The 27,524-nt window shown below is 36.6% G+C and overlaps 1 protein-coding gene across 1 annotated transcript in view; it reads right to left on the reverse strand.

Annotated features, from left to right (window-relative positions):
• The window catches only part of USH2A (usherin), a 774,017-nt gene that overhangs the window by 218,349 nt on the left and 528,144 nt on the right, over positions 1-27,524 (reverse strand). Inside the window, exons 44-46 of the mRNA XM_027122185.1 lie at positions 19,198-19,407; positions 17,655-17,857; positions 13,827-13,939 (exon numbers count right to left, since the gene is read on the reverse strand). Of these exons, the coding sequence (XP_026977986.1) occupies positions 13,827-13,939; positions 17,655-17,857; positions 19,198-19,407 (526 nt within the window). The remainder of the gene's footprint in view (positions 1-13,826; positions 13,940-17,654; positions 17,858-19,197; positions 19,408-27,524) is intronic.

A 27,524-nucleotide genomic window follows, 5' to 3' on the forward strand; every position in this document is an offset into this window, starting at 1 on the left:
GTGCTCCGCAACGGAAGAGGCCACAACAGTGAGAGGCCCGCGTACCGCAAAAAAAAAAAAAAAAAAAAAAAAAAAAAAAAAAATTCCTATTCAGCTTGGTCATTTTTGTCAATCATTTATATAACATTCAAGTTCTTCAATACTATTCCAGATTGTGATTATCAAAAATGATCAGGACACTTTTAATATAAGACTAAATAAATGTAATATGATAACAATATTAATTCTCTGCTCTCAAATCAAATAATTGAATGTTTAATTATCCACTAGAATATTTAGCATAACTTGGAGTCAGTAAAATACCAAAAGGTAAGAACTCTGTGTCCTTGAGTATGAGGAGACGTGAAACATGCATACCTGAAGCATGTCAAATATTATACAGCAGTGTAAAATCAAGTGTTTAAGTGTGTAATCGAGGCTACAGGTGTTACAGAAACACACAAACAAAGATCACTGTGTCTAGACGAACAACGAAGGTTTCATGGGAGAAGTGGATGTGGACTTGAATTGGAATAAGAGGATGGGAAGAATTCTGAGAAGGAAGATTCATATAGGCAAAAATAAGAGGGAGAAGCTGCCTAGCCATATGGAGAAGAGTAATGGGACCAACTTGACGAGCGAATGATTTACATCCAGCAATAACGGAAGGTCAGTCTGAACTTAAGAAGAACGTTATGAAGTCCCTCAAATACTATGTTGAGGAATTTGATGGTGAAATAGGGTGATTGTGCAGTGGTATCACTAGCAGAATATAAAGTCCTTTTAGAAGTAATACCCTGGCAGATTAGAGTAGAAGAGACTAGGGGTAGGGAGAAATATCAGTGAGCTTCTGCAGTAACTTAAGTATGAAAGACGTTTTAATGGGGTTTTCTCTTATTTAGGAACTTAAACTATAGCCCCAAACTGAGGACGACTGATGATGAATTCCTCCGTTAAGTATCTTGCTTCTAAAAGGGAACAAACAGCAAGATTCTGCTGCAATGAACATTGCGGTGCATGCATCCTTTCGAATTATGGTTTTCTCCGGATATGGAGTGGGATTGCTGGGTCGTATGGTAATTCTATTTTTAGTTTTTTAAGGAACCTCCATACTGTTCTCCACAGTGGCTGTACCAATGTACATTCCCACCAACAGTGTAGGAAGTTTCCCTTTTCTTCACGCCCTCTCCAGCATTTATTGTTTGTAGATTTTTTGATGATGGCCATTCTGACTGGTATCAGAAAAACAAATATCGTATAATATCGTTCATGTGTGGAATCTGGAAAAATGATACAGATGAACTTATTGGCAAAGCAGAAATAGAGTCACAGATGTAGAGAACAAACTTATGGTTACCAAGGTGGGGAAGAGGGGGGACGAATTGGGAGATTGGGATTGACATATATACACTACTATGTATAAAATAGATAACTAATGAGAACCTACTGTTTAGCACAGGGAACTCTACTCAGTGCTCTGTGGTGACCTAAAGGAAGGAAATCTAAAAAAGAGTGGATATATGTATACATATAACTGATTCACTTTGCTATACAGTAGAAACTAATACAACATTGTAAAGCAACTATACTCCAATAAAATTTTTTTAAAAATTTAAAAAATAAAAAATAACACCCCCCCAAATAAAAAGATTCTCTGAGTTCTGAGGATAAAGCTGCCTTTTAACATTGACCCATCACCCAAACCAACCCAAAATAAACAGAACTCTAGGAGAGTTTTTGAATTTTAATGAATATTTATTAAGTACCTCCTATATGTAAAGCATTGTTCTATACTTACAAATAAACAAGACAAAGTTCCTTCTTTCATAAAACTTACATTTTGCTGGGGGAAGGTGGGACAGTAAACAAACACGTAAGTGTACAATATGTTACACTGGTTGTCTGAGAAGGCCTGGCTCTTCTGTGCAGAAATCCGAAAGAGGGGATGAAGCAAGTGAACAGGAGTTTCTAGGCGGAGGGAACAGGAGGTATAGGGGTTTTGAGACATCCGTGCACATGGCTTGTTGAAGGACAATCAAAGAATCTGGTGGGACAGAGCTGGACTGAGCAAGAGAATGATGGAAAATGAATCAGGTGGGTGTTGGGAGTGTGGGTTTGGGGACTGCAGATCCTGTAGGGTTTTATAGAACATGGAAATAACTTTGGATTCATTTTTGAGTGCATTGGAAAACCACTGTAGATTTTTGAGCCATGGAGTGAAAGAGGAATGATTTACTTAGTGAAGAGTGACATTAAAATCCACCCCCAGTCCACCCCTAAACATTCTCAAGGCTGAGGAAGGAATTCTAAATACATCACTCAGAGAAACTGGAAGCACTTGCTTCTCCTGGTTGGTACTTCCTGAGATGCAGAAATATCTAAGCCCAATTTGCAGCTGTCCCTGGAGGGAAGTATAGAAAGGAGTTTGGGAAAGCTTGACATGGGGGTTGGCAGCCTATATGACCACAAGAAAAGGTGCTTGCTTCTCAGTTAGAGAATTCTAATGGTCAGATATTGTCTGGAGCCGCTCTAATGATAGGGTAAGACAAGATTGCCACACCGTCGATCTTTAGCATGGCGCACATGAGTGCATTTCCTATGAGCCAGTGGATGTCTTGCAAGATGGCTAGGCTTGAGCTCCCTTGAAGTTACACTGACCATGATGGTGGGTTTTTGGGGGAGGGGGCTCCAGCAGGAAGAGTGTTTGGTGTGTCCTGCTCTGTTGGCACCATAGATCAGTTGCAGAGGGCAACACTCATGTGAGAGAAGTTGGCTTTGGGGAGATCCTCATGGGTTCTCTCAAGGAAAACACAATTGTTCAAAAAAGTGCCACCTTCCACAGAGAGGGCTTGGATGGCTATCCAGTGATGGAAGTAAAATAGTAACATTGGGAAGAGGCACATTTGAATGAAAGGGAATAGGCAAGAAAGAGCAAGGAGGGAGAAAGGGCAAACTGGGATCAGGTCTGAGCCTGAGAAATGGTGGAATATTTGAACTAATGTGAGCTTAATATTTTGCTGGAGATGGAATGGACTTTTTTTTTTTTTTTTTTTTTTTAGATTTTTGCTAGACTCTTTCTGGTCAAACTGTGCAGCATGCAGGATCTTAGTTCCCTGACCAGGGATCGAACTTATGATGCCCCCTCCAGTGGAAGCATGGAGTCCTAACCACAGGACCACCAGGGAATTCCCAGAATGGACTTTTTAATACTTGATCATGAATCTTAATGACTAAAATGAGACTCATAACTAAAAAATAATGTGAAGGCCATAAGGTATTCCTGAAAGGTTTTTCAAGAGTTGGGGAAAAAAGTAAAGCCTTTCCTCCTTGTATCTCACTGAATTAAGACAAGTACATCAACATAAATGATAAAGCATGAGCTAGGGTTGCAGTGGTGGAAATGGAGAAGAGGAACAGCTATGAGAAGATGCTCCAAAAGAAAATAGACTAAAATTGATATTGAGTGAAATCAGGGGATTAAAAAAAATCAAAGCTAGATGTCTGCGATCATATGCAAGGCGGTGGTGCCTTTGCCGAAATGGATGTTGGAAAAACTGGGTTAGATGAGAATTAAGGCTTGAGGTTATGGAAGTGATGGGTGCCTATCATTATAGAAAATCAATAAGCAATTGAATATATGGGACTGGAGTTTAGGGAGAAAACTGGGACAGAGATCTTGAGACATCAGTATGATGAAAACTGTGAGAATATTTGAACTATTTGAGTAGCAGAGGGAGTCTTTCTGTTGAGGACACCCACAATTAATGAATGGAATTAGAATGAAACCAATAAAAGAAACCAATGAGTGATCAGGGAGCCAGGGATAAAGCGGCAGTTAAAGGCCAAAGTGAATTGGGGGGAAAAACTGGATTTTGTCGAGATGCATACAAAGGCCTCTCAAATGCTTAGTGATTGAGCTGCTTCTGTGGGAACTGAAAGAAGTGGAGAAGTTAAAAGGAGTTTGGGAAAGAGAGGGAAGTGAGAAAATGGAAATAGTGCTGGCAGAGTCTTAAGAATAAGCTCAATATTCTGTAAGGTCTCCTAATCAAACACTGAGTTTGATGATCAGAATTCATTGGCCATCAGAACTACTATTTCCTGAAAGCCATTATGATTATCAGACTATTGACTGGGTGTGTACATCAGTTCTAAATACACTCTAAATGATCTCTTTTGAGAGGTCTTCCCATATCTTCAAAGACTCAAGTAGACAATTCCAGTCCAAATTAAAAGCTGTCTCAAGTTAACCATACTGGCGAGAAGGGGAGTTGAGAATATGGACGAAGAAGTCATCTGACATTCTACATCTACAGCCCAGCACACTCCCCATTTAAAAAAATAAAACATGGCTCAAAAAAATTGTTTTTAATTGTAAAATTATTACTTCAGTATTCAAGCTATCAGTCACTGAAAAAAATCAGAGAGGGAAAATAACGATAGAAGAGATTTCCTGATATCCAATGTCATAGTATAAAAATATAGAGGCCTCAAAGTTTCACCCAAATTTGGTGAGGCAAAAAGGGGAAAGTTCTTTTTCCACAAGCTATGACCTGTCATGCCATCCTCAACCGCCAGCTATGTACTTTGAAAAGCTAGGGGGCTTTCTAAATGAAGATAGTGGTTTAACCTTCATTTAGAGACACAGACCCCGTGCTGCTATCATAAGGAAGCTGGTGTGTAAAAATATCATTTATATCGTTCAGGAGCTTGAAGCAAACATTTAAACAATTATTTGTGAATGCTACAAAGACATTATGCCTCAGCCTTCTCATCAATAATACAGCCCCAAACTGATTTGGAACTGTAAAAACTGCCGTGGATCCCATTAAAGGCAATGAGAGACATGATCTGTGTTCTCTCTTTCTGCTTTCCCTTGAGCTTCATGCCTGGAAATCATGCATCTTGGAATAGCAGTCCAGTCATGTAATAAAAGCTCTTCCTTGTTTATGTTCTTTTCTTAGCTTATCCATTGATGGAGAATAAATAAGTGAACTTATTGGAGCGAACTTTACAGTACCCAGTAAAGCTGTCAGTTGCAGTGTTTGTCATATTTCAATCAAAGCCAGAGCCAGCTAGCTATCTTCAGCCAGTGCAGTCTCTACATTCTCGAGGACCAGAATTAATGAATTAGCTATTGATTAAATTCTACTCTAGCAAATCCACCAAGGCAAATAAATGAACTACCCAGGGCACGTGTAGGCCACGGCCAGACATGTCTGGGTTATCGATCAGTCGTTAGCATTCTTTGGGGATATAGAATCAGCTGATGATAATATGACAAGTATGGAAAATGTGATGTAGAGACAGAGCTTGTTTCTGGAGGAGTAGCTTATAAAACTAGAAGGTTTCATCTGATCTTTCTAAATAACTTTGTGTGCTATGGCATCTTTGGTTTATATATAATGGAAAAAACATGTGTAAGTGCTTGTACTGAAGATGTTGTAGTCAAAAGCAAGGTATAAGTTAAGGCCAAAGATGAAAATGACATGCTCCATGCTTATAATCAAACAGGCTGGTAGGCTATTGGTATATGTTACGAAAATATATAAAAGTTAAAATTTGCTGATGACTGCTTTTTACCAAAAATAAACAAAGATTCTAAGAAATATGTGTCTTATCAGAACCCCAAATATTCTAAATGCTATAGAAGCAAACCCTGTCTACTGACATTTGTCTGGAAGGATTTCACATTTGATTTTGCATGTTGCTAATATAAAAGAGATTTTCTTAAACCAAAATAGAAACATAACTAACAAGTATACACTGGCAGAAGTATAATGAAATTACACAAACAGTAACATGCACACAGGAGGCTAACTGCTTTGGTGTTGGTGTAATTTTGATTAATGGTTTGGCGCCTATATCTGCTCATTAGGGTCTTGCCTTTGGAAAATGTTGCCGTGCTACAATAGATCAATTTAAGAAAGGAAAGACTGTACATGCCAATATTTGGTTGGGAATGATTTCCATCAGTTTTTTTGCTAGATCTTTGACCAAAAAGAAAAAAAAAAAAGGAAATAAAGTTGCCAAAGGCATTGGAATAAAGAAAAATATGGAGGGGTTCGTACTTTCTGTGCTGGTCAACATGGAGAAAGCCAGTTATAGCCTCTCTCTCCCACGGATTAGTGCTAAAAAGTCTGCTCTAGTTACAAAAAGCAATCACTCAAGGACTCTGAAAAGTTAACAATAGAGGCAGATCCGGAGGGGAGCCAAAACTTAAAGAGCAAACATTACAGGATGCGTTTACCATCATTTCCCCCCTCTGTTTGTCTCCCATCTTTAACCCAACAGCAGCCCCAGTGTGGAACCGAGCACTGGGCAAACACAATCTATGAGAGGAACCCAATCTTTCTGGCCAGAGTACCAGAAGGCCTTGCAAGCCAAAGCGTATGATGGGTATTCTTGTTTCATTTTATTTCCTCTTTTTCCTCTCTTTTTTCCTGCTCTGAGGATGATTCCAGCCAAGGAGCTGCATGATGGCAGTCCCGGCCAAATGAGAATCTAAAATCCTGAGAAAAAACAAGCTGTCTGACCAGAGGAATCGGGGAAAGCACCCCTGTGGTCCAAAATCTCGTTTATTTTTTCCTCTATTTTCTCTCTAATCTCACTGTCCCCCAAACAACCCCATTTATGTAAACTGTGAGGTATATTGGGAAGCTAAAATTACAAGAGAAACCATGTCTTTCTAGCCAAAGATTTGGGAAAGGAAGTCCAAGTGATGTGAAAAACATGGGGGAAATCTCAGAGAAGAGAAAGCTAGGCAGTCTACTAATTCTATACATGAACCAATACAAGTTCTAACTCAACTCCAAGCTGTACATGCATGGTTGCCTCACAGGCAAAGGAAATCTGAGCACTGTAGCAAAGACTTTGAGATCTGAACCATTACATAATCCCCCAACTAAATACCAGATTAGCCAATGAGAGGTGCATGTGTGGGGCAGATATAAAGCAGCACAGCAAAGCTTTTGAAAGATGAACTGATATCACAGCCATTGACCACATAAGCCAAGACAGAATTTTCAGTCTGAAGCTAACCAGTTGATTGCCTGTTGAAACAAAAACTCCAACCTTCTTCAGAGGATTTTAACAGGACTCAGATCACAACCTGATATTTAAAATGTTCAGGACACAATCCGAAATCACTCAAAATTACACTAATCCAAAGAAAGCTGGAGTGGCTGTATTAGTATTAGACACAATATACATGATGACAAGAAAATTATCAGGAAGAAAAAGGAATATTACACAATGACAAAAGGATCAATTTACCAAGACACAACAATCTGAAATATATATGCACCTCATAATAAAGCAACAAAATACACGGGGCAAAAACTGATAGTTCTAAAAAAGAAATAGATAAGCCCACAGTTATATTTGGAGATTTCAACATGCCTCTCACAATAATTGATAGAACAACCAGGCAGGAAATCATTAAGTGTATAGATGACCTGAACATCACTATCACTCAACTCGACCTAATTGACATTTATAAAATGCTCTAACAACAGCAGAACACACATTCTCCTCGAGTACACATAGAATATTCACCATGACAGATCATATTATAGGCCATAAAATAAACCTTAACTAATGTGAAAGAACTGAAATTATAAAACCATGTTTCAGATCATAACAGAACGGTACTAGAAATTCACATTCACAACTTATCTGAAAAACCTCAAAATATTTGGGAATTAAGCAAACCACTTCTAAAATAATTCATGAGTCAAAGCAGAAGTAGTAAGAAAATTTAAAAGTATTTTGAACTAAATGAAAGAAAATGCAACATTTCAAACTTTCTGAGATTCACCTGAAGCAGGGCTTAGAGGAAAGCTCATAACTTTACATGGTTCTAGTCAAAAAGAAGAAAGATCTCAAATCAATAATGTAGCTTTCCTCTCTAAGAAACTGGAAGAGTAAGATAAATCCAAAGGAAGAAGAAGAAGAAAATCAATAAAGAGCAGAAATCAATGAAATGGAAAACATAAAGCAATAGAGAAAAAGCAATAAAACCAAAAGATGGTTCTTTGAAAAGATCCACAAAATTGATAAAACTCTAGACTGATTGACTATGAAAGAGAGAAGACACTTATTACTGTTATCAGAAATGAAAGAATGCAAATAAATTCAGACTCTATGAACATTACAACTTTCTGCTCATAAATTTGATAAATTTGGTGAAATTAACCAATTCTTTGCAAACACAAGATTACAGATCTCACTCAAGAAGAAACAGATACCTCGAATCATCCTACACTGTTAAGGAAATTAAATTCTGAGTAAAATACCTTTCAACAAGGAAAACTCTAGGCAAAGGTGAGTTTCACTGGTGAATTCTACCACATTTAAGAAATAAATACCTTTTCACACAATCTCTTCCAGAAAATAGCAGAGGAGGGAATATTTTCCAACTTATTTTATGGGGCCAGAATTACCATGTTACCAAAACCAGGCAAAGACATTACAAGAAATAAAAAACAGTTCAATATATTTTATGAGGATAGTCATAAACATCCTCAATAAGATAACAGCAAATTGCATATATAAAAAGGAAAATACATCACAACCAAGTGGGGTTTATCCAGATAATACAGACTAGTTGATTATTTGAAAATCAATCTATATAATTAACCATATTAACAAATTATATGCAAAAAAGGCATTTAACAAAATTCAATATCCATTTATGATAAAAACTCTCAGCAACTAGAAATAAAAGAGAAGACTTCAACCCGATAAAAGGTATCTCTAAAAAATTCATAGGTAACATCACATGTAATGGTAAAAGAATAGGAACAAGTCAAGGGTGTCCGCCTTACTGAATGAGCCAAGGCAACAAGGCAGGAAAAAGAAGTAAAAGACACACAGATTGCAAAGGAAGAAATAAATTGTTTATTTTTGCAGAGGATCTATGCAGACCCAGGGAATCTACAAAAAATCTACAAAAAAATTAATAAAATATTTGAAAAAGCACTTCATCAAAGGAGAAAACAAATGCCAAAAAAGCATTTGCAAAGATGATCAATATCATTAATCATCATGGAAATAAATGTAAATTAAAACCATAATGACACACCACTAAACATCTATTAAAAGAGCTAGAGAGAGAGAGAGAGAGAGGAAAAATTCTTGCAGAATATCAAGTTCTAGCAAAGATGAGAAGCAACTGGAATTCTCATACAATGCTAGTAGGAAAGCAAGATGTTACAGTCACTTTGGAAATTGGTTTGGCAGTTTCTTTTTTTTTAATTAATTTTTATTGGAATATAATTGCTTTACAATGTTGTGTTAGTTTCTACTGTACAGCAAAGTGAATCAGCTATAAGTATACCTATATCCCCTCTTTTTTGGATTTCCTTCCCGTTTAGGTCACCACTGAGCATTGAGTAGAGCTCACTGTGCTATACAGTAGGGTCTCATTAGTTATCTATTTTATACATAGGATCAATAGTGTATATATGTCAATCCCAATCTCCCAATTCATCCCATTCCCCACCTTTCCTGGCAGTTTCTTATAAAGTAAGTAAAATGTAAACTTATGCTATGATTCCGCAATCCAACTCTTAGTTATTTACCCATGTGAAATGAGAATCTACGTTCACGTTATGTACATAATGTTTATATCAACTTTATTCATAGTCACCAAGAACTGGAAACTACCCAAATGGTACACAAACTGTGGTATATTCATACAATGGAATACTATTCAGTAACAAAAATTAACAAACTATTAATATATGCAATAACATGGATGAATCTTAAATGCATTATGCGGAGTGAAAGGAGCCAGGCTTAAATGGCTACATACTGTATAATTCCACTTATATGACAACATGGAACAGGAAAAATTATAGAGAACAGAACAGAGCAGTGTTTGCTCAGTTTGGAGGAGGGTGGAGGAGGAAGGAAGTGGCTATAAAGGGGCCAGTGTGAAGAAATATTCTGACATAATGGAACAGTGTTATATCTTAACTGTAGTGGTGTTCATATGTTTGACAAGTTCATATGTACTTGTCAAAACTCATAAAACTGTGAAGCAAAAAAGAGTGTATTTTACTATATGTAAATTAAAAACAAAATAAAAAAATTAAGAGAATAATTAAAAAGTAAACAAATTTAGCAAACCCAGAATCTTTTTGGAAGTTTAATTCATTGTTAAAATTAGGCAGTTCTCTTCACACCCTTGTCAGTTTTTACAGAATCTATATTTTTTCCTCTTCACCTGTCTTAAATTGCCTCTCTGCTAATCCAAAACAATATCAGTTGATATCTGACTGAGTATGGAATTGATAAGACGAAAAGGTTCTTTTTTTGATTCAGAATTTTAAGGCATTGTTTCATTGTTCTCTTAGCAATGAATGTTACTGTTTATACTCTGATAATGCCATTCAAATTCCCAATGCAGTATGTACACCATCTGTCTTTTCCTCCTAGAAGTTTTTTGGATGTGCTTTTTTTAACCTGGTATTTTGAAATTTCTTGATGATATCCCTTTATTGGCTCTTATTTCAATCCCTGTGCTAGTATCTATAGTAGCTTTTAATCTACATACTGGTATCTTTGGTTCTGGGATATTGTCTTTTCCTTTTTCTGGTGGGGGGGGGGCATATTTTCTTGTCATTTTTCTTTGATTATTTTCCCCCTTCTTTTTCCTCTGTTCTCTCTTTCTGGAACTCTTATTATCCAAATATTTGATTTCCTGGATTTTAAAACTTTCTCTTAAAAATTTCATTTGTATTAACATATTTACTTTTTATTGCACTTTCAGAGACTTTACCTTAAATTTCCAATTCAGCTCTCACACTTTTAATTTCCATGAGGTACCCCCCCCCCACCCCTCACATCCTGCTTTACTTTGATTCTTTTTTCCAAGTAGGATTTTTTGGTGTTGTTTTATAGACAGAGGATGTCTTTTTATCCCTCTGAGATTGTTATGGATATTTTCCTCATCCTGCATTGTCCCTGCGTCTATTGAATTATTCCTCTGTTTTAATTTTGTTTCTTTTCATCTTTGAGATTTTAAAAAAAAGATGACTAGAAGCTTTATATTGTATATGAGTGAGGCTTCTTGACTGATGTACTTTACTACTGTGTGACCAGATGGTTAGCTACCTTTTCTGTTAGGTGATCCCTATCTGCTAGTTCCCGGAAGTATTTTATTTGGAGTCATTCAAACTTTTCCAGAGAAGAATGCCCTTCCTGTGTGGAAACATTTATGACTAGATATTTGTTTCTAAGAACAGAGTTGGGGAAAGCCACCGAGGTGCCATCATTCTAATTGTAGTCTAACCACTTTAACATGATTTTTACCTTTGCCCCTCATCCCAGATTTCCACTGTGCCTAGTAGCCCTAATTCCTAAATACCTCTGTTCAGTTTCTTGAGGAAAAAAACTTCTAATCTCCCGGTGATGGAATATGCCACATGGAGGAAGAGAAATAGACACATGGATGAATAATACAGAGGTAGGCAACCTTGCATTCTGTAATGGCTAATTTTATGTAATGGGTAATTTTTAACTTGACTGGGCCACAGGGTGTCCAGACATTTGGCTAAACATAATTTCTGGGTGTATCTGCAAGGTTGTTTCTGATGAGATTAGCATTTGAATCTGTGGACACAGTAAAGCAGATTGCTCTCCATAATGTAGGTGGGCATATCACCCAATCAGTTGAGGGTCTGAGTGGAATGAAAAGGTGAAGGAAGGGAGAATTTCCTCTCTCTGCCTGACCACCTGATCTAATCAGTCTTCTCTCACTCTCAGACTTGGACTGGGATTTATACCACTGGCACCTCTAATTCCCAAAACTTTGGACCCGGATTGGGACTACACCCCCAGCTTTCCTGAGTCTTCACTTTTGGTTTTGTTTCTCTGGAGAACCCTGACTAATTACAGGTCCCAACCACTCTTTTGTAAACTTTCAGCTTTGAACTTTACCCCATCTTCCTCTTCTTCACAATTCTGAAAGCTTGTTAAGTGCTCAGCCATTGAGGTTCTCCCGGCAGAGCAAATTAGTTTGTTTTATGTCATTATCTCCCTCTGCCAACCAACACTTTGGTTGTAAATTTCACCACTGTACAAAGTCATTTGCCTCTCCCTGCCAAATACTGCTTTCAAAAACTGTATTAAAATCTCTCTTCTGTTATTGTCATCTGCTTTGCTATTTTCCTTGCTCTTGTTGTATACCCTTTTTAATGTTTTTGCCACCAATTTACTATATTTGGGGATAAGCAGTCTTTAACCACAACTAAAAAATATTTTTTCTCTGTTATCATCTGCAAGCATCTTCTTAAAAAATATCTTAGAGGCAGAGAAACATATGGGTATTTGCTCTATTTCTAAAAAAGCCTGCATATTATTTTTAGCTACATGTAAATATGTAATCTAAGACATATTCCCTTATGCCATTGACCTGAGTTTGAGTCATAAGGATGCTAATAGGCAAGAAATGTGACAACATCCACCCACCTACCTATACTTCTTCCTTGAGTTCTTTAAGAATGAACTCAAATGTCACGTCTTTCATGATGCCTTCACTGATAATCATGGGTAGAGCTTGGTATTTTTTTTATGCACTTCTTGCACATTATAAGCTTCTGTTGTAGTGTTTCTCACACTGTTCTATAAATATTTGTTTAGGGAAGTGTCTGCCACAGTAGACTGGAACTGTGAAAATTTAGAACCATGTCTTATATTTCTTTGTATTACTTTCACTTCTTATATTATTATACCCACAAGTGTGTTTGCTGAAAACTTAAATAAAGCTTTTTGGTATCCCTTAAACTTGACCATTTTCCCCCTACAAGGTAGGCAATCCTGTGGATAGGTGGGCAAAATGTGCTGAGGGAATTATCAATTAATGAACATATCCTACATTAGATAGATATCATCATGTGTTTTACAGATGTACTCAAGAAAACAAGATATGACTTTTGCTCCGAACATCTAAGAATACAATTACTTGAGTTTTTCTAATTATTTTAATCACTAGTTCCCCAAATCAGTACAGATACTATTGAACTGATTAACAAAAAAAAGACCTAGAAATTTCAATACGTCATAAAGGAATCCTTCAGAATTGAAATATTTTATAACAGGTTGATTATTTTAGCCAGTGTGCATGTGTGTACATGGGGTGTGTGTATGTGTGTATGTGTGTGTAGATGAAGGGTGATTCATTTGGTTGGGGCAAAAGTATGATATGGGAATACTCAGGTTTCTTTCTCTAGCCTTGGCTTGATACAGAGAGATGAAAACTTAATATCACTTTTGGCTTGGGAAACTTGATGTTAAATCTTTTTCTTCTTATTGCTATCTTGATTTGAAAAGAGGCTCACTTTCAAACTTTGATCACTGCTCAACAACAAAAGTGTACAGAAAAATAAAAGGATTCTATGAAGAATCTGGTAAAATTGGTAACAGTTATTCAATAATTTATCTCTCGTTAATTATTTTACAGATGTTTCTAGCTTTAGGGGAATCTGATATCTCTAAATCTAATTTTTTCAAAGAGATTAAGTTAGAAGGTAGTCATTCTAGTTAAAGTTGTATTATTTGCCTCACGAAAGGATTTACTGAAGGACAACTTTTCCATGCACTTCAGCATTTGTTCACAATTACTGAGTAAAAGGAAGTGAAGCTGGGCAATCAGGGATATCAAAGCTTAAATGTTAGGGGATGTGTCTATTGGAGATCAATACCTAATAATATCAAACATTTGATTTACACACATATTTACAGTAATCTACTAAATGAGATTATCATGGCTGGGATGATACCTTTGATTTTTATTTTCATTGTTTATGATCAGTTCTTTAGATTAATGGACAAAAAAATTGTACCTTGAAGTGATGCCATGAATTGTGGGAGCTGGTATATCACTTGGACTATCTTCCATGGTGGTGATTTGGGTTCCATTGCTTTTCACACAGGCATATTTTGTGCAGACTTCAACCTGCAAATGTTAGTTTAGAAACGAATTATTGCAAATACTTTCAAAATACAGATTGCTGATGGACTGAACCTCACCCACCCTCATTTCACAGGAGTCTCATAGTTCTCTACAGCATCTTAGGGTTTAATCAATCTTAATTTTTTACGTTAATTGAGTCTGGTGGGAAAGGTCAAAATAAAGCACAGAAATGAGCTCAGAACAATTGATCTAGTGATTCAAATGGTGATGTTTAGTTTCTGGTTCCAACCATTCAGAAAGAGACAGACATATTCGTCTATTTGGAGCACAGTTAAGGAAGGGAGGATGTTTAGGTGACAGTTGGCAAGCATAATATGTTATCACTGCATACTGCTCTCTGGATCTATAACAAGAGAGGGTAATGATGATATCTTCTGGAAGTCTTGACACTTTATAGCAAATAGCCTCAATGCTAATGTCTAATGGAAGAAAAATGAGGTCTAGGGAAGCTTTCCAATATGGCTGAGCTATTTTATATCCATTTGTTCCAGCTGCAATTGTATTTTTACCTTAATCACAGCAGAAACTCATCACTCACCCTTTAATTCTGCCACCTAATCTGAATAAAAACCGAGAAGGGTGGAATAACTAAAGATTAGAAATCAGGTTCATCAAGCATCAGTAACACAGAAGGAACATATTCGATAAGAGGGGGGAGAGACAGATGAACATACAGGAGATCGCTCGTGGACAATCTACAAAGCGACACCCTTCTGCTCTCCATTAACATGTAAACCAAAGAGGAACTGCACTTTTTCCAACGCTAATTTACTTTCAGCATTTAATACATAAATGGAGGATACCAGATACCGATGAATCTTAAACACTAATCCTGAGCCTTTAAAGCAACACAGTTCTCTGAATTTCAACTGGCATTTGAGAAAAGACAAATGTGCTATGTGTTATATTTAGTAGCTATGTCGCTTTGTTCATGGGGCAGTTTGCACCTAAATGGGAGTTTTTATAATGCTTTTGTGTGATTTATTTATGCCACATAGCATTTTGAGCTAATATTTAGTAGATATTTAAACACTGTCAAGGCTGTTTACTCTGAATATGTCCAATGAAACCTCAAAAAACTTAACAGGCAGATGAACTTAAAATATGCTTGCTATAATAGAATTAAGGACAATAAAACTTCATGCATATTGGGAAATATTTGATTATATGATGCATAGTGAGATAACTCAAAATCGACTCAACTGAATCTTTTATATGCCAAATATTATGATGGGTACTTGCACAGATAATTTTATTGAATCTTTACAACTCCACGTTCAGAAGTTTGTAAATGGAGGGGTCAGAGAAATCAGGGAATATGATCAAGCTGATAAGATATGAAATATCTGATTCAGGCTTTACTGTACCCTACTGTCTTATTATCTAAATAATAAGCATAGCTTTAAGTTCTAAACTTAAGTGTATTTAAATGATTCTCCAGAAAGCTTTTACTTTGACTTTAGAGAAATGTGTCAATATTTTCACTTCCTTGATAATGCAATATTCCAAGTCTCCATCTTTGGGGCACAAAAAGAGATAAAATTGAATTAAAAATGGAAATGCTTATTCCCTTTAAAAAGGGATATGTAAAATGATTCATTCAAAAAAGCAGATGCTTTGGTGCGTCTACATGTCTGCTTTAAAATCAGTGGCTATTTCACAGAGGGTGTTAGTATAGGGAATCTTAGTTTTAAAGTATTAGGCATATCAGTTAAGTGCATATTTTAAATGGAACCAAATCACCCTTCACATCAGAAATAAAAATCTTTGAAATTTGATATTCAAAGTCCCAGTAATGCAACAACTATTTCAAGTGCAGCATTTCTGGACAGTGAGGAGCTTCATAAAAATACAGTTATGAAGAATAAGAACATCTTATAACAAAATCTAAGTGTTAGATTCTAATTTGGTCTTTTGTCTCCTCATCTGTTTCCATGTCCCAAATTGGATCAAAATGCACTCTCCTCAGGCCATTAGTGACTCAAACCAATAGGTCTGAGTGAAGCCTGTCAGAGTAGAACATGCCTGGAACGCTTACATGTCAACTCTTGCTCTATGGTTGGAAGGCTGATACTGCATATGCATGCACAGCACCCAGTGATCTCACCCCCAGGCTGTATATTGAGTCCCATAAAGCAAATGAATAAGCTGCCTTTCAAGGGCTCAGTTGGTTTTCTCCACCAGCGTCCCGAAGAGGAAAATACAGCAAATCCTTCATCACCTTCCTATGCTAACCTTGTTCATAAGGTTATATTTCTATTTATTTTGAATATGATTTTCATTTTATGATGTGATCGATGAGCTACACATATATATAGATTCACTCTAAGAGTCATGAACAAAAATATCAGTCCACTGGTCCAGGCTAAGGTAACTCAGGTGGGTAGACGGGAATCATGGAACATAATGAAAAATAATCAATGCACATTTCTTCTTTTATGAAGTATCTTTTTATGTCATTTTCTTAGGAAGCTAGGCCTAGTAGTGGAGAGGCTAATGCATTGGTTGTAGCTAGATGCTTACATATGTTTCACCTTCATATGTGTGGGAAAGAAGGGGCTGGGGAAATGTTCACTTAATGAACAGAGCCAGTGAAGTTTTCTGTGGTCAAATACAACTTCCGCACTTAATATCTTCTGAAAAATATTTAAAAAGCTCTTATAAATTTTAGAAGGAGCATAGTTTAGTTAAAAATTTACCATATGGCAACCCTTCTCTCTAAACTTTGAGCTTCTGAAAAATCCTGTTTTTATCATTAATTTTTGCATTTGGCCTTGTTATCTTTTATATCCTAGCGCTCTGACAAGATTTCCAATTCCTTGAAGGTAAGTTCCTTGTTTTATATGCCTTAATATTCTTTATATTTTTTCTACTTTTAAGATCAGTAGATCTCAAAGAGATCTAGGAGTTGGCTCTCAAATGGTCAAGGCACTCTCTGAAATTGCATGTTAACTTTTGTCGTATAAACATCAAAATATACACATTTTTCTAGGGCAGTGTGCACTGACTTCAACAGATTCTCAAAAAGGCCCAAGGGCAAAAAACTTAAATACAATTGCTTTCATATAGGTGAGGATCATTGAACATTTGTTGAAGGATGAACAGATATATTTCTTTCATCCTCAGATAAAATCTTTTAATATTTTTCGTCTGCCATACATTCATTTATTTTTGCTATTGGTGTTGGGTTCAGAATCACAGAGTGCTAGAGGGGGATAGAATGTTTTAAGTCATCTAGTCCTTTGCTCTTACAAAAGAGACAATCAACACCAAGAGAGGTTACGTAACTTCCCTAAAGTTATGACATTTAATAAGTAGCAGAAATAGGAGTAGAAAGAATATCTCCACAGTTATAGGCTAATTCTGGTTTTGTTATCAGTAAAAGAACCAGGAAAAAGGCAAGCTGCTTGGCAAGACTGACTGCAAACACATGATTTGCTTCCTTTTGCCAGTGACAATATCATCACCATCCTCATCACCATCACTTTCCACAGTCCCATTATCCCCTCTCCAGTGACTCGTGTGTTTGCCCACCCCAAACAGATTTAATCCAGATCAATTTCCCTCTTTTCTCTCCCCTTCCCCAGCAAATAAATCATGTGTAACCAAGATGGAAGGTATCCACTAAGAGACATAACCCAGCATGTTTTATTTAACACACCCATAAGCTTAACCTTCAAAAAAACAACGTTCTAACCTGAATGTCATAGATCATTAAGGGAGACAGGTCTCTCAGAATGAAAGACCCAGGCACATTTATTCCAGTCTTGTAGAGCTGATTATTTACATAGACAGAATATTCAGTGACAACACCATTTGGGTTTGAAGGAGCTGTCCAGATGACACGTACAGCTGTACTGTTGATGATGACAACCTCTGGAGGAAGCATGCCCTGAGGCTCTGGAATTAAAGGAAGAAACCGAATAAACTCCAGCTGCCTCTGAAAAAGCACTTGTTAAACTAAATGCCGATTAGTATTTAGGTTGAGTGAAGGGTTTGTTGCTTATCTGCTTTCCTCTGATGAAGTTATCACAGTCTGTAGTCCTCTGTAAATTGGCTTATTATACTCTCAGTTAGAAACCATGAGAATTGGTGGTAAAATGCTTTATACCACCAGCGTAGTGCTAATCTTCAATACTATGTGACCAGTGGGATATGATGATAAATTATTCACCCATCTGCACCACTAACACATATCTATTATTTGTCTCTGTTCCCATCCCTGCACTCCTCCAAACCTCTCAGGGAAGAAAAAAAAAAAAAAAAAAAGAATGAAAATTTGCTCCTTAAGCAAAAAAAATATAACTCAAATATATCGAGGCTGGTGGAATGTGAAAAATCATTTGATGTTACTAGCTTGTAACTCAAGCAATATGAAGCAATAATGCAATATTGTCATTATGTAAATGATTTGGAATGTTGATTACCATAGGTAATGATGAAATCTAACATTAGAAAAAAAATCTTGCTTGGCGTTAAATTATACAATTATTCAAGCATGTCAGAAATAACTATGCAAAGACCTATTTTTATCATAAGAGCTCATCTTAACTAGTTGAAAAATTGTCCTTGTGATCCATTCTATTTTATAAACAAAAGGTGTCAACCTTTGGCACCACGAAGGGAAATGGGTTCCACACTTAAAGTGCTCTGTTAATGACCTGGAACGCTTGCTTGGAGGTAATGATATTATAATGTTTATAATGAGACTTTAGAAAGCCAAAAAGATTAGAAAGACCATTCTAAACACATTTCAGATTCACAAGTTGCTTCCCTTGCTTCCATCCCCTTGCTAACTGGCTTAGAAATGAGTCACAGGCAATTTTTCTCAGTGGCTGAACTTCCACCTACCATTTCTGGTGACTCAGGGAGGGCCCTCACTGTGCTTGGCTGTCGTTGTGAATAGCATCCTGCTTCTGAGAGCAATTCTTAAAAAAAAATGTTTCTAAATGTCACCATGTATTGATGTGAACTCAGCTCCCAACTAAGCATACACTGAAAAGAACAGGAACAAACTGGGCTAATATCCCATGATTGGAGCCTTGTGTCGCTGTCTCCACGGGACCACTTATTGATCTGCCACTTGACGACAGCCAGCACTTAAGCATTTTAGCTCCGACCCCCTTCCCTCCAACACCGGAAATTTTATAATGGAAGGATGACTGATCTCAGCCTCAGCGAGAATCAATCAATTTCATTCGCATCTCTGAAGCCGAGCATCCCTTGAAATCTGGACTCACCGCCGTCGCAAGTGGTTGCATGCAGCACTTCACTGTTAATGCTGGCGACTCCGTTGAAAACAGAGATAAAAATCCGATACTCTGTGTTTGGATTTAAGTGGCCAATGACATGAGAGTTTACATCTGGGAGGAGTTTTCGAGATTCATTGGCGGTAGCAGAACTCCAAAAAAGTGTATAATATTCAACATCACCTTGTAGGTCTTGAAAAGCTGTTAACAATTAACACAGGACACTGTAAATGTAGCTGATATAAAAGGGTCTCGGGGGGAAAAGACAGAGAATACACTATCATTAGCTATTCCTAGAATGAGAAAAGGGAAAGCTTATGGAATTTTCCTTAGAGGGGTGCTGGGTTTTACCTTTTTTAAACAAAGGTGATTCCACCCCCATCTCATAATTAATTGCATAGAGTCTTAACTTCACAGGAAAATAAACTTTTAAATTGCTTTTAAATATGTTAATTATGCTATTGGATTGGCCAAAAAGTTCGTTCGGTTAGTGAATACATTGCTCAGTAAAGTTCTTGGTAAAAATGAAAACTGTGTCTTTTATTTTCACTTAAAACCAAATGAACTCCTGGGCCAACCTAATATTTATAAGTATATAACTAATCTTCAAAACTTTGATATAATACTTATGAAAGGAAATTGAGTAAAATAAAAATATGCAGTACAGGGAAAAACTTCTGTTCATAAGTAATAGTTCTAGAGAGAACTCTATGCTAATATAAATGAGGGCATGTCCTGACACAGATTCTAAAACTTGAGGAATTTTTTCACTTGCTAACAAAATCTGCTAAATGATACCTGGAAGAATGTTTAGACAGATACCCTGTTATGTGCACTGTTGATGTAGCAAAGTGAAGTAGTATGCTCTCCTTAAAGATTCACTCAGTAGGATCCTAGGATGATATTTGAATTTTGATCAAGGCTCCCATCCTTTTCTCCTAGTTCACTGTTGTCTGTAAGATGTAGACAAGCTCTTAAAGGATGCTAAAAGGAATTGCTTACTGTCTCACAAATATAACTCAGCAATTCCTCAGCCCTTGTCCTTTCAAAGACCAGTTTGTTGTTTTCTTTTTCCTTTCACCCAATTTCTCCATTCTTGCACTAAGTTCTTCTCATGATTTTCCTATTACGATGCTTTAAAAAGAAGACACACAACACTCAGATTTTCTTAGGTAGAAAATAGTATACTGCTCTGCTTCAATCAGCATTATTTTTGAAGACCTTAAGCAGGATCTATTACCTTGATTTGTGTTAGGGTTGGGGGTTGGAGTTTTGTATGTAAATGCTCCAAAAATTGTATGTAAAAGCTTGTGTTAACACTGTTCTACAGCACTAAGCAAGGATGGGGAGGGAAAGGTGGCATTTCTCTTTATGGTCATTGAAGTACAGTGTCTCTAATATGTGAGATCCTGGCATACGGCCATGAAAAGGAATATGGTCATTGAAGTACAGTGTCTCTAATATGTGAGATCCTGGCGTATGGCCATGAAAAGGAATATGGTTTTGGGAACTGCATGACTTTCTTTTAAGAACCCCTGTTCATTAAGATCTTGGGGGGGGGTCTTACATCAAAACTGAATGCTGGTTTGATTTTTATTTTTTGTTTGTTTCCTGAGCGCACTACCACTTTGGCCTAACATCCAGCAATAGTTATAAACGTTTGGTATGCCAGTAGAGTTGAAAGAATTTATAGTAAGAGATCTTTAGCAACTACTTTGGAACACGCTGGAGATTGAGATGTCTCTTTTCTCTGATGTCACAAAACGTAAGCACCTTTAATAATGAGGTCATTATAATGCATTGTCGGGAACTGGCTCTTCGTGTCCATTGATATTTTCCCAAATGATAATATTTGTCGAGTACAGTAAAGTCACTGGTTCTGTGAGGGCAAAAGTTCCTTCTATCATTAGAATTATTTTCTGCTGCCCTACAGTATGATTCCTCATTAATTTATGGCAGCTAAGATATAATAGAAAGTCTGCTAGATTTGAAGTTCTTGTTGTATTTTAGTTTGTTACATAAGCATGCCGGTTAGAAATTCAAGTGCTAAAGATACAGTATTAATGAAATGCTTTCAAATTCTACTCAGAAATATAAATGGATTTTACCATGGTTAAATGTGCCTGATATCTCTTCTATCAAGTTCCAGGGAATGGACCTGTGTATATACACTGAAAATATTGGGGCTAGCACCATAAGTTCAAGATGAGCAAAGATCATATGACAATATCTGGATGAAATGTCATTAAATGTCCATTCTTAGCCATGCGCCATACGTCAACCCCCTGAAATAGAACAGAATCTTGTCCCAAAGAAGAAAGGAAAAGATGGGGTTCAGTTCCATTGCTTCCATCTTACTCCATGGGATGAGACTCTTCTAACCAGAAACAGGGAGCATCTCTAGGCAACACGGGCCAGGTTTCTGCACTGCCCTGCCTCTCGCCATCTGCTTCAACATTCGTCTTTCTTCCTTCATTGACATTACAGTGCAGAGTCCAAAACACAGAAAAACAGTAGAAACACATTAAATAGATTAAATGGTCTTCATATTCCTAGTCATACTGTGAGAAGTTCAGGGAGCAGTACATGCAAAGGAGTGTCTTTTTACATTGTTCAAACAAGGTTTTCAAATTTCAGTGGGCTCTAAGTCAGTGAACCAGCTAAGAAACAGAAGATACATCCTCAGTTCCACTGGCCAACACACAATTCAAGGTTGCTGACCTTGAGGAACGCTGTTAGAATTGAAATAGCTGGAATAAGGAGACGAGCAAATTTCACCCTCCCTGTGGATTGGTAAAAACTGGACCTGAATATATTTCTCTTTTTGAAAAGAGAAAAACATGAATTACAAGGGTTCTTGATAGCATAAGATAAGGGAAACACTGTCCAGAACTTCCAAAAGTAGAATTTGTCTTTCATATACTACTTCTATACAAATAAGATGAAAGCTTTATAAAACATTTGCATGGTGTTTTTAAAAATAACGAAAGGGACATGCCTTTGTGCAAAAGATGCTCTAGGAAACAGGTGACTGTTTTATGGAAAGATAGACATGAAGACATGAAGATATTAAATGACCTTCTTAAATAAGAAAGGAAAGTAAGGAAACATAAGAAGCAATGGCAGAATTAAAATCCACATTGAAAGCAGAAAAGGACAGAGTTAAAAAGGTAGGACAGGAAAAAAATAAAGAGGAAAATGACTAAGAAGAAATCAGTGTCAAAATTATAGATATTGAGAACAGAGAATGAAAAAAATTTAACTAACTTGAAAAAGAAATGGAATAAATAATCAAGGATATAAAATATCCCATAAAACCTGACCCAAAATGAAGGTTTATGTCTATAAATTGAATAGATCAATACAGTTTTGGCTAAAATAATGGCAATATATCCAAACACAGGCATATCATGGATCATTAAGACATTTCTCAAATAAACTAAAAATTAAAATATCGTCTACAAAGGAGAAAAAAAATTCAGGCAAGTTTCAGACTTCTCTGGAACAACAAATTTGGAAGACAATGGAAAAATTTCAAGAAGTTTTGAGGGACAATATTTTGATCCAAGAATTCATACACAGCTAAGTCATTATTTATGTGCAAATACAGCAGAAAGATTTTCTTATATAGGTAAAAATTAAGAGAATGTGCAAGGACAACAGACAAATGTTCTCATTTAGGCAGAAGTTAAGAGAATATATAGCTCATTTATTTAACTTCAATTATAAAAATTTTCCAATAATGTTATCTAGAAGACAAAACGATGAATCAAGATCCAGAACTTAAGATTCATGAAGTTTAAGAATTGATGATAAACTATCAAAACTAGAGAAGTTAATTGTGTAAAATGATTATATAATAATTTATAGACCAAACACTGAAAGTGGCAGGTGAGAAGGGCAAGGAAAGTAACACTACACTAAATTCTTGATCATACGTAAAATAGACAGAGAAAAATCAAGAAAGACATCACTAACTACTAGCAGCATTAACAGGCTAAATGGCAATTAAACTTTAAAAATCACTACAGAAAAGTTGTGGTAAAAATCCCTAGCACTCACCGATACCCATGTGTCTCTCTTCTTGTCAATAGGTAGACTACATTTCCTGGGCTCCTTGCATCTGGGTGAGGTCATGTGGCCAGTTTGTGCCATTTTTGGACCGAGGTGTTAAAGACCAATTGACCATCTGATTGTCTCTAGTCTTCCCAGCAAGAGAAGGATCTCAAGGCCTGAAGGAATGTGGATGCACCACATGGAAAGAGCCAAGGTCCTTAAATGACCCAGGAGAGTTTAGAAAGGGATAAGGAAGAGCTATAGATAAAAGTCTGAGTTTTGGTCTTGGGTCTTGTGTGAATCCTAGGAATCAAGATGAAAACATAGGAGTAATTATGGGATGGAGGATTTGAAAGGTATTGTTTCACTTGAGACTTCTTGAGTTTGAAGTGTTTTTGTGGCCACCAGGTTTACTTCAAAATTAAAGTGTGAATATCTAAAGTAGAGTTATACATATACTTTGGAGTTAAGCTATGAATACTAACTTGTGTTTGAAGCAGCAGGATGGTATGAGGATTTCCTACGAGATTATGTTAAATATGTGTACATTGGGAAATATTTCTCAGGTGTTCTAATCCTGTTCTCAGTAACCCATATTTTATAGACCACAGACATTTATAAGTAGGTATTGTCCTAACTGTAGCATATCAGGTCAACCTCAGTGAGTTGAAGAAGAGGGTTATAAACTTTGGATAAAATCTTTGCTATTAAATGACATTTTTGCTGGTGCTCTCCATGTACAGGTCAGAAATGTGGTCTTAGGCATAGAAAATTCTCAAATCTAAAACAAGCCCCTCTTCTTGGTTAATGGATTTCCAAATAATTTAAAACAGTTATTAGATGGGCTGGTTGAAGTCCTCTTGCAAAAGGATTACACTCTGTATATGCTGTTGGATTATTTTTAGAGATTGTTATCAACATCAGTTATGTCCTCTAGATCTTTATCATCTAGATCAGGGGTCAACAAACTCATGATTTTACCATGAGTAAAATCTGTCCTGTTGGCCATATCTGGCCTGCCACCTCTTGGTATATAACCTGTGAGCTAAGAATGGTTTTTACACTTTTAAATTGTTGGGAAAAAAAATCAAAAGAATAATAGTGTTTCACGACATGTGAAAATCAAATCTCAGTGCCCATAAGAGTTATCTATTGCTGTTTTTACGCCACAATGGCAAAACTGAGTAGTTACAACAGAGAATGTATATTGCCTGCGAAACCTAAAGTATTTACTCTCCGGGCCTTTACAAAAAAGTCTGTGGCCCTGATCTAGAGCAATTACAGTAAACCATTCCATTTAATAGGTCTCCTAATTGATTTGTCTAGGATGGAAGTCTTCAGCAGGCTCAGTGGGTGGTAACTTTGTTCCTATATAGAAACTTGGAAGGACCCTATTAAGGCTATTTTATAATAGAAGTGTTTTTCTTGCTCACAGATTCTCAAACTAGAGTCCAGTTCTCCAAGTTCTATTGTGCAGAGCCCTGTGTCATCAACTAAGCACTTCTTGGAAAACTTGAACTTATCACAACTACTTCTTAAGAAAATTTTTACTCTGCCTGAGGGTAAAACTGCTCACATGAAGAAGTGGGTAGAGTCTCTTGAGCTATGATCCAAGCCAGGCTCCTTATTTTTCCCAGCAAGATATCAGATGCCTTCTATCTCGTTTATGCAACTAAAACAAATACCTGCATTTTGGAACTCACCCTGCCCCCAGCTCCTTTAGCCTCTCATTGTGTTCCAGCTCCTTTCAATCAATAACCTTCCAGAGAAAACTGTATTTAAAGGAAATGTATATGAAATGTGTTAATTATTCATCATTCTATATTTGGCCATGGAAACAGGACAGATCATTCCTGCTCTTAAAGTGAACTGATATGGGCAGACAGGGACAGAGTTAGTTAGCTAAGCTACTGTAACCAAGAAGCCCTTAAATAAAGTGACTTAAATACAATAAATGTTAATCTGTAACTCACACAATAGCTTCAAAGGAAGTGAATCAGATTGTGCTCTGTGTGGTCATTCGAGAACCCAGGTTCTTTCTCTTAGGTGGCTTTGGATCTCTTAGGGTGTTGGCCATGCCTGCAGAGTTGAAACTGAGAACACTGTAGCATCCACAGTCTAGTCCAGGGAGAGGTTGAGCAGAGAACAGATAGGCATGTATCTAGTGTTTTGTGGTTATGACCCCAAAAGACTCATATTTCTTTTCACATTCTATTGGCAGAAACACAGTCACATGGCCACAACTAACTGCAAAGGAGGCTAGCAAAGGTAGTCTAGATTGGTGGACATGCGGCACCACCACTGAAAGGAAAAGGGGAGTTAGCAGTGGTTAGTAGTTCTACCTTCTACCCAAGTCAGGTAATTATAAAGTGAGATTTGGTCTTTATCCATCTTCAGCTTACTGTAGACATGCTTTTACCTGAATGCTTTGCAAAATTATGTCCCAATTTTTTAATTAGAAATGGCTTCACTAATAACCTATAATGAAAAAGAATCTGAAAAAGAATCTATCTATCTATCTATGTATCTATCTATCTGAATCACTTTGCTGTACACCTGAAACTAATACATTGTAAATCGACTATACATCTATATAAAGTAGCTTGTTTTGGAAAAAAAAATGACTCTAAATGATTAACATAAAACAAAACAAAACCCAAAGCAAGCAAACAAAAGAAATGGCTGCCCAAGTTTTTTGGTAAAATGCTGTTGAAAGCACTGTAAACATTTTAGAGAGAGAACAATACTTTATACCAATACTAAATGATTACTAAGTGCTAAACATATATTATTTCATCTTTATCATCATATTTTAAGGCAGTTATTATTATTATCTCCGTATTCTGAATTAGGAAACTAGGATATACTGAAGTTAAGTGGCTCGTTTTAGGTCATAGTGCTAGAAAATACTGCAACTGGGAGTCAAACATAAGTTTCCCTGATTCCAAAGCCTATGTTAAAAATTATTCCTTCATATGGCTTCACAGAGTTTTGCCACTTTTCTAGTTAGGAGAATTTAAAACACTTAGATGGAATCACCAACAAGAGAGTTAGGGGGTGAAAAATACTCAGGAGGAACTTTGAGAAAGTCTTGGGGGGGGGGCAGGTGGGATGAACTGGGAGATTGGGATTGACATATACACACTAATACGTATAAAATAGATAACTAATAAGAACCTGCTGTATAAAAAATAAATAAATAAAAAAAAAGTACTAGGGATGCAACATACACCATGATGATGATAGTTTAATATATAGGAAAATTGTTATATATGCTGTATAATATATAGGAGAATTGTTAAGAGAGCAGGTCTTAAAAGTTCTCATCCTAAGGAAAAAAAATACTTTTTATTATATTTATATGAGATGATGGATGAGAACTAAACTTATTGTGGTATCATTTTATAATATATGTAAATCAAACCATCATGCTGTATACCTTAAACTTATTCAGTGATGTATGTCAATTATTTCTCAATAAAACTGTAAAAACTTAAAAAAAAAGCTTTTAGGGGATGAGAACAAGAGTAGCTGGTGACACAGGAGGGAGCATTTGAGTAAGGAGGGGTCATTTATGGACCCACTAGCACAGAGAAACAGAATAGTATGGCACTAACAAGAGAGCATTGGATTGGGTCATTATGGGAATGATTTCAAGACGACCAAATCAGTAGAATGCAAGGGAGGAAGGTCAGATTACAGAAGGTGCACAAGTGAACAGGCAGAAAGCCAGTGGAAAAGGCGCATCCAGTCTATTTGCTTTGGTAACTGGAGCGATGGGAGGGGAAGCAGAGGGACAAGGTGAGCCAATGATGGTGGGTGCTTTCAAAAGTGGTGAGATTTGGAATGATGTATATGTATTGCCACCTGAACAAGGTAAGCTCCGACAAGTCAAAAATTCTAGCTACAAAATCTAGTGGTTTCTGGTTAAGAGAGCAAGATGAGGCAGATGCTTTTTACGTGGATTTAAATTTTTTTAATGGTGATGCCTTCATACTTTACAAATTTTCTGGAGAGTTCTGGATGACTTTTTCCATTTCCTCTTTTTCAGTTCCTTCCTCTCTCACCACCTCCACTGTTTTCTTGCTCTTTTCCGGCTGTCAATGACCTCGTTAGCGAGGAGACCTCAGAAGCGGCACTGCCTTTCTACCCCCTTCCCTCGTGGGCATTTTTCACCATTTATTTTAGAGTGAGCAGTCAAAATGGGAAGGATCTCACTAAATCACTCTTGACAAAGTGCTAATAACCATTAAGGACAAATG

Source organism: Aethalodelphis obliquidens, unplaced genomic scaffold (genome assembly GCF_003676395.1).
Source record: "Aethalodelphis obliquidens isolate GAN/ISIS:26980383/991018 unplaced genomic scaffold, ASM367639v1 scaffold24, whole genome shotgun sequence".
Lineage (NCBI taxonomy): Eukaryota > Metazoa > Chordata > Mammalia > Artiodactyla > Delphinidae > Aethalodelphis > Aethalodelphis obliquidens.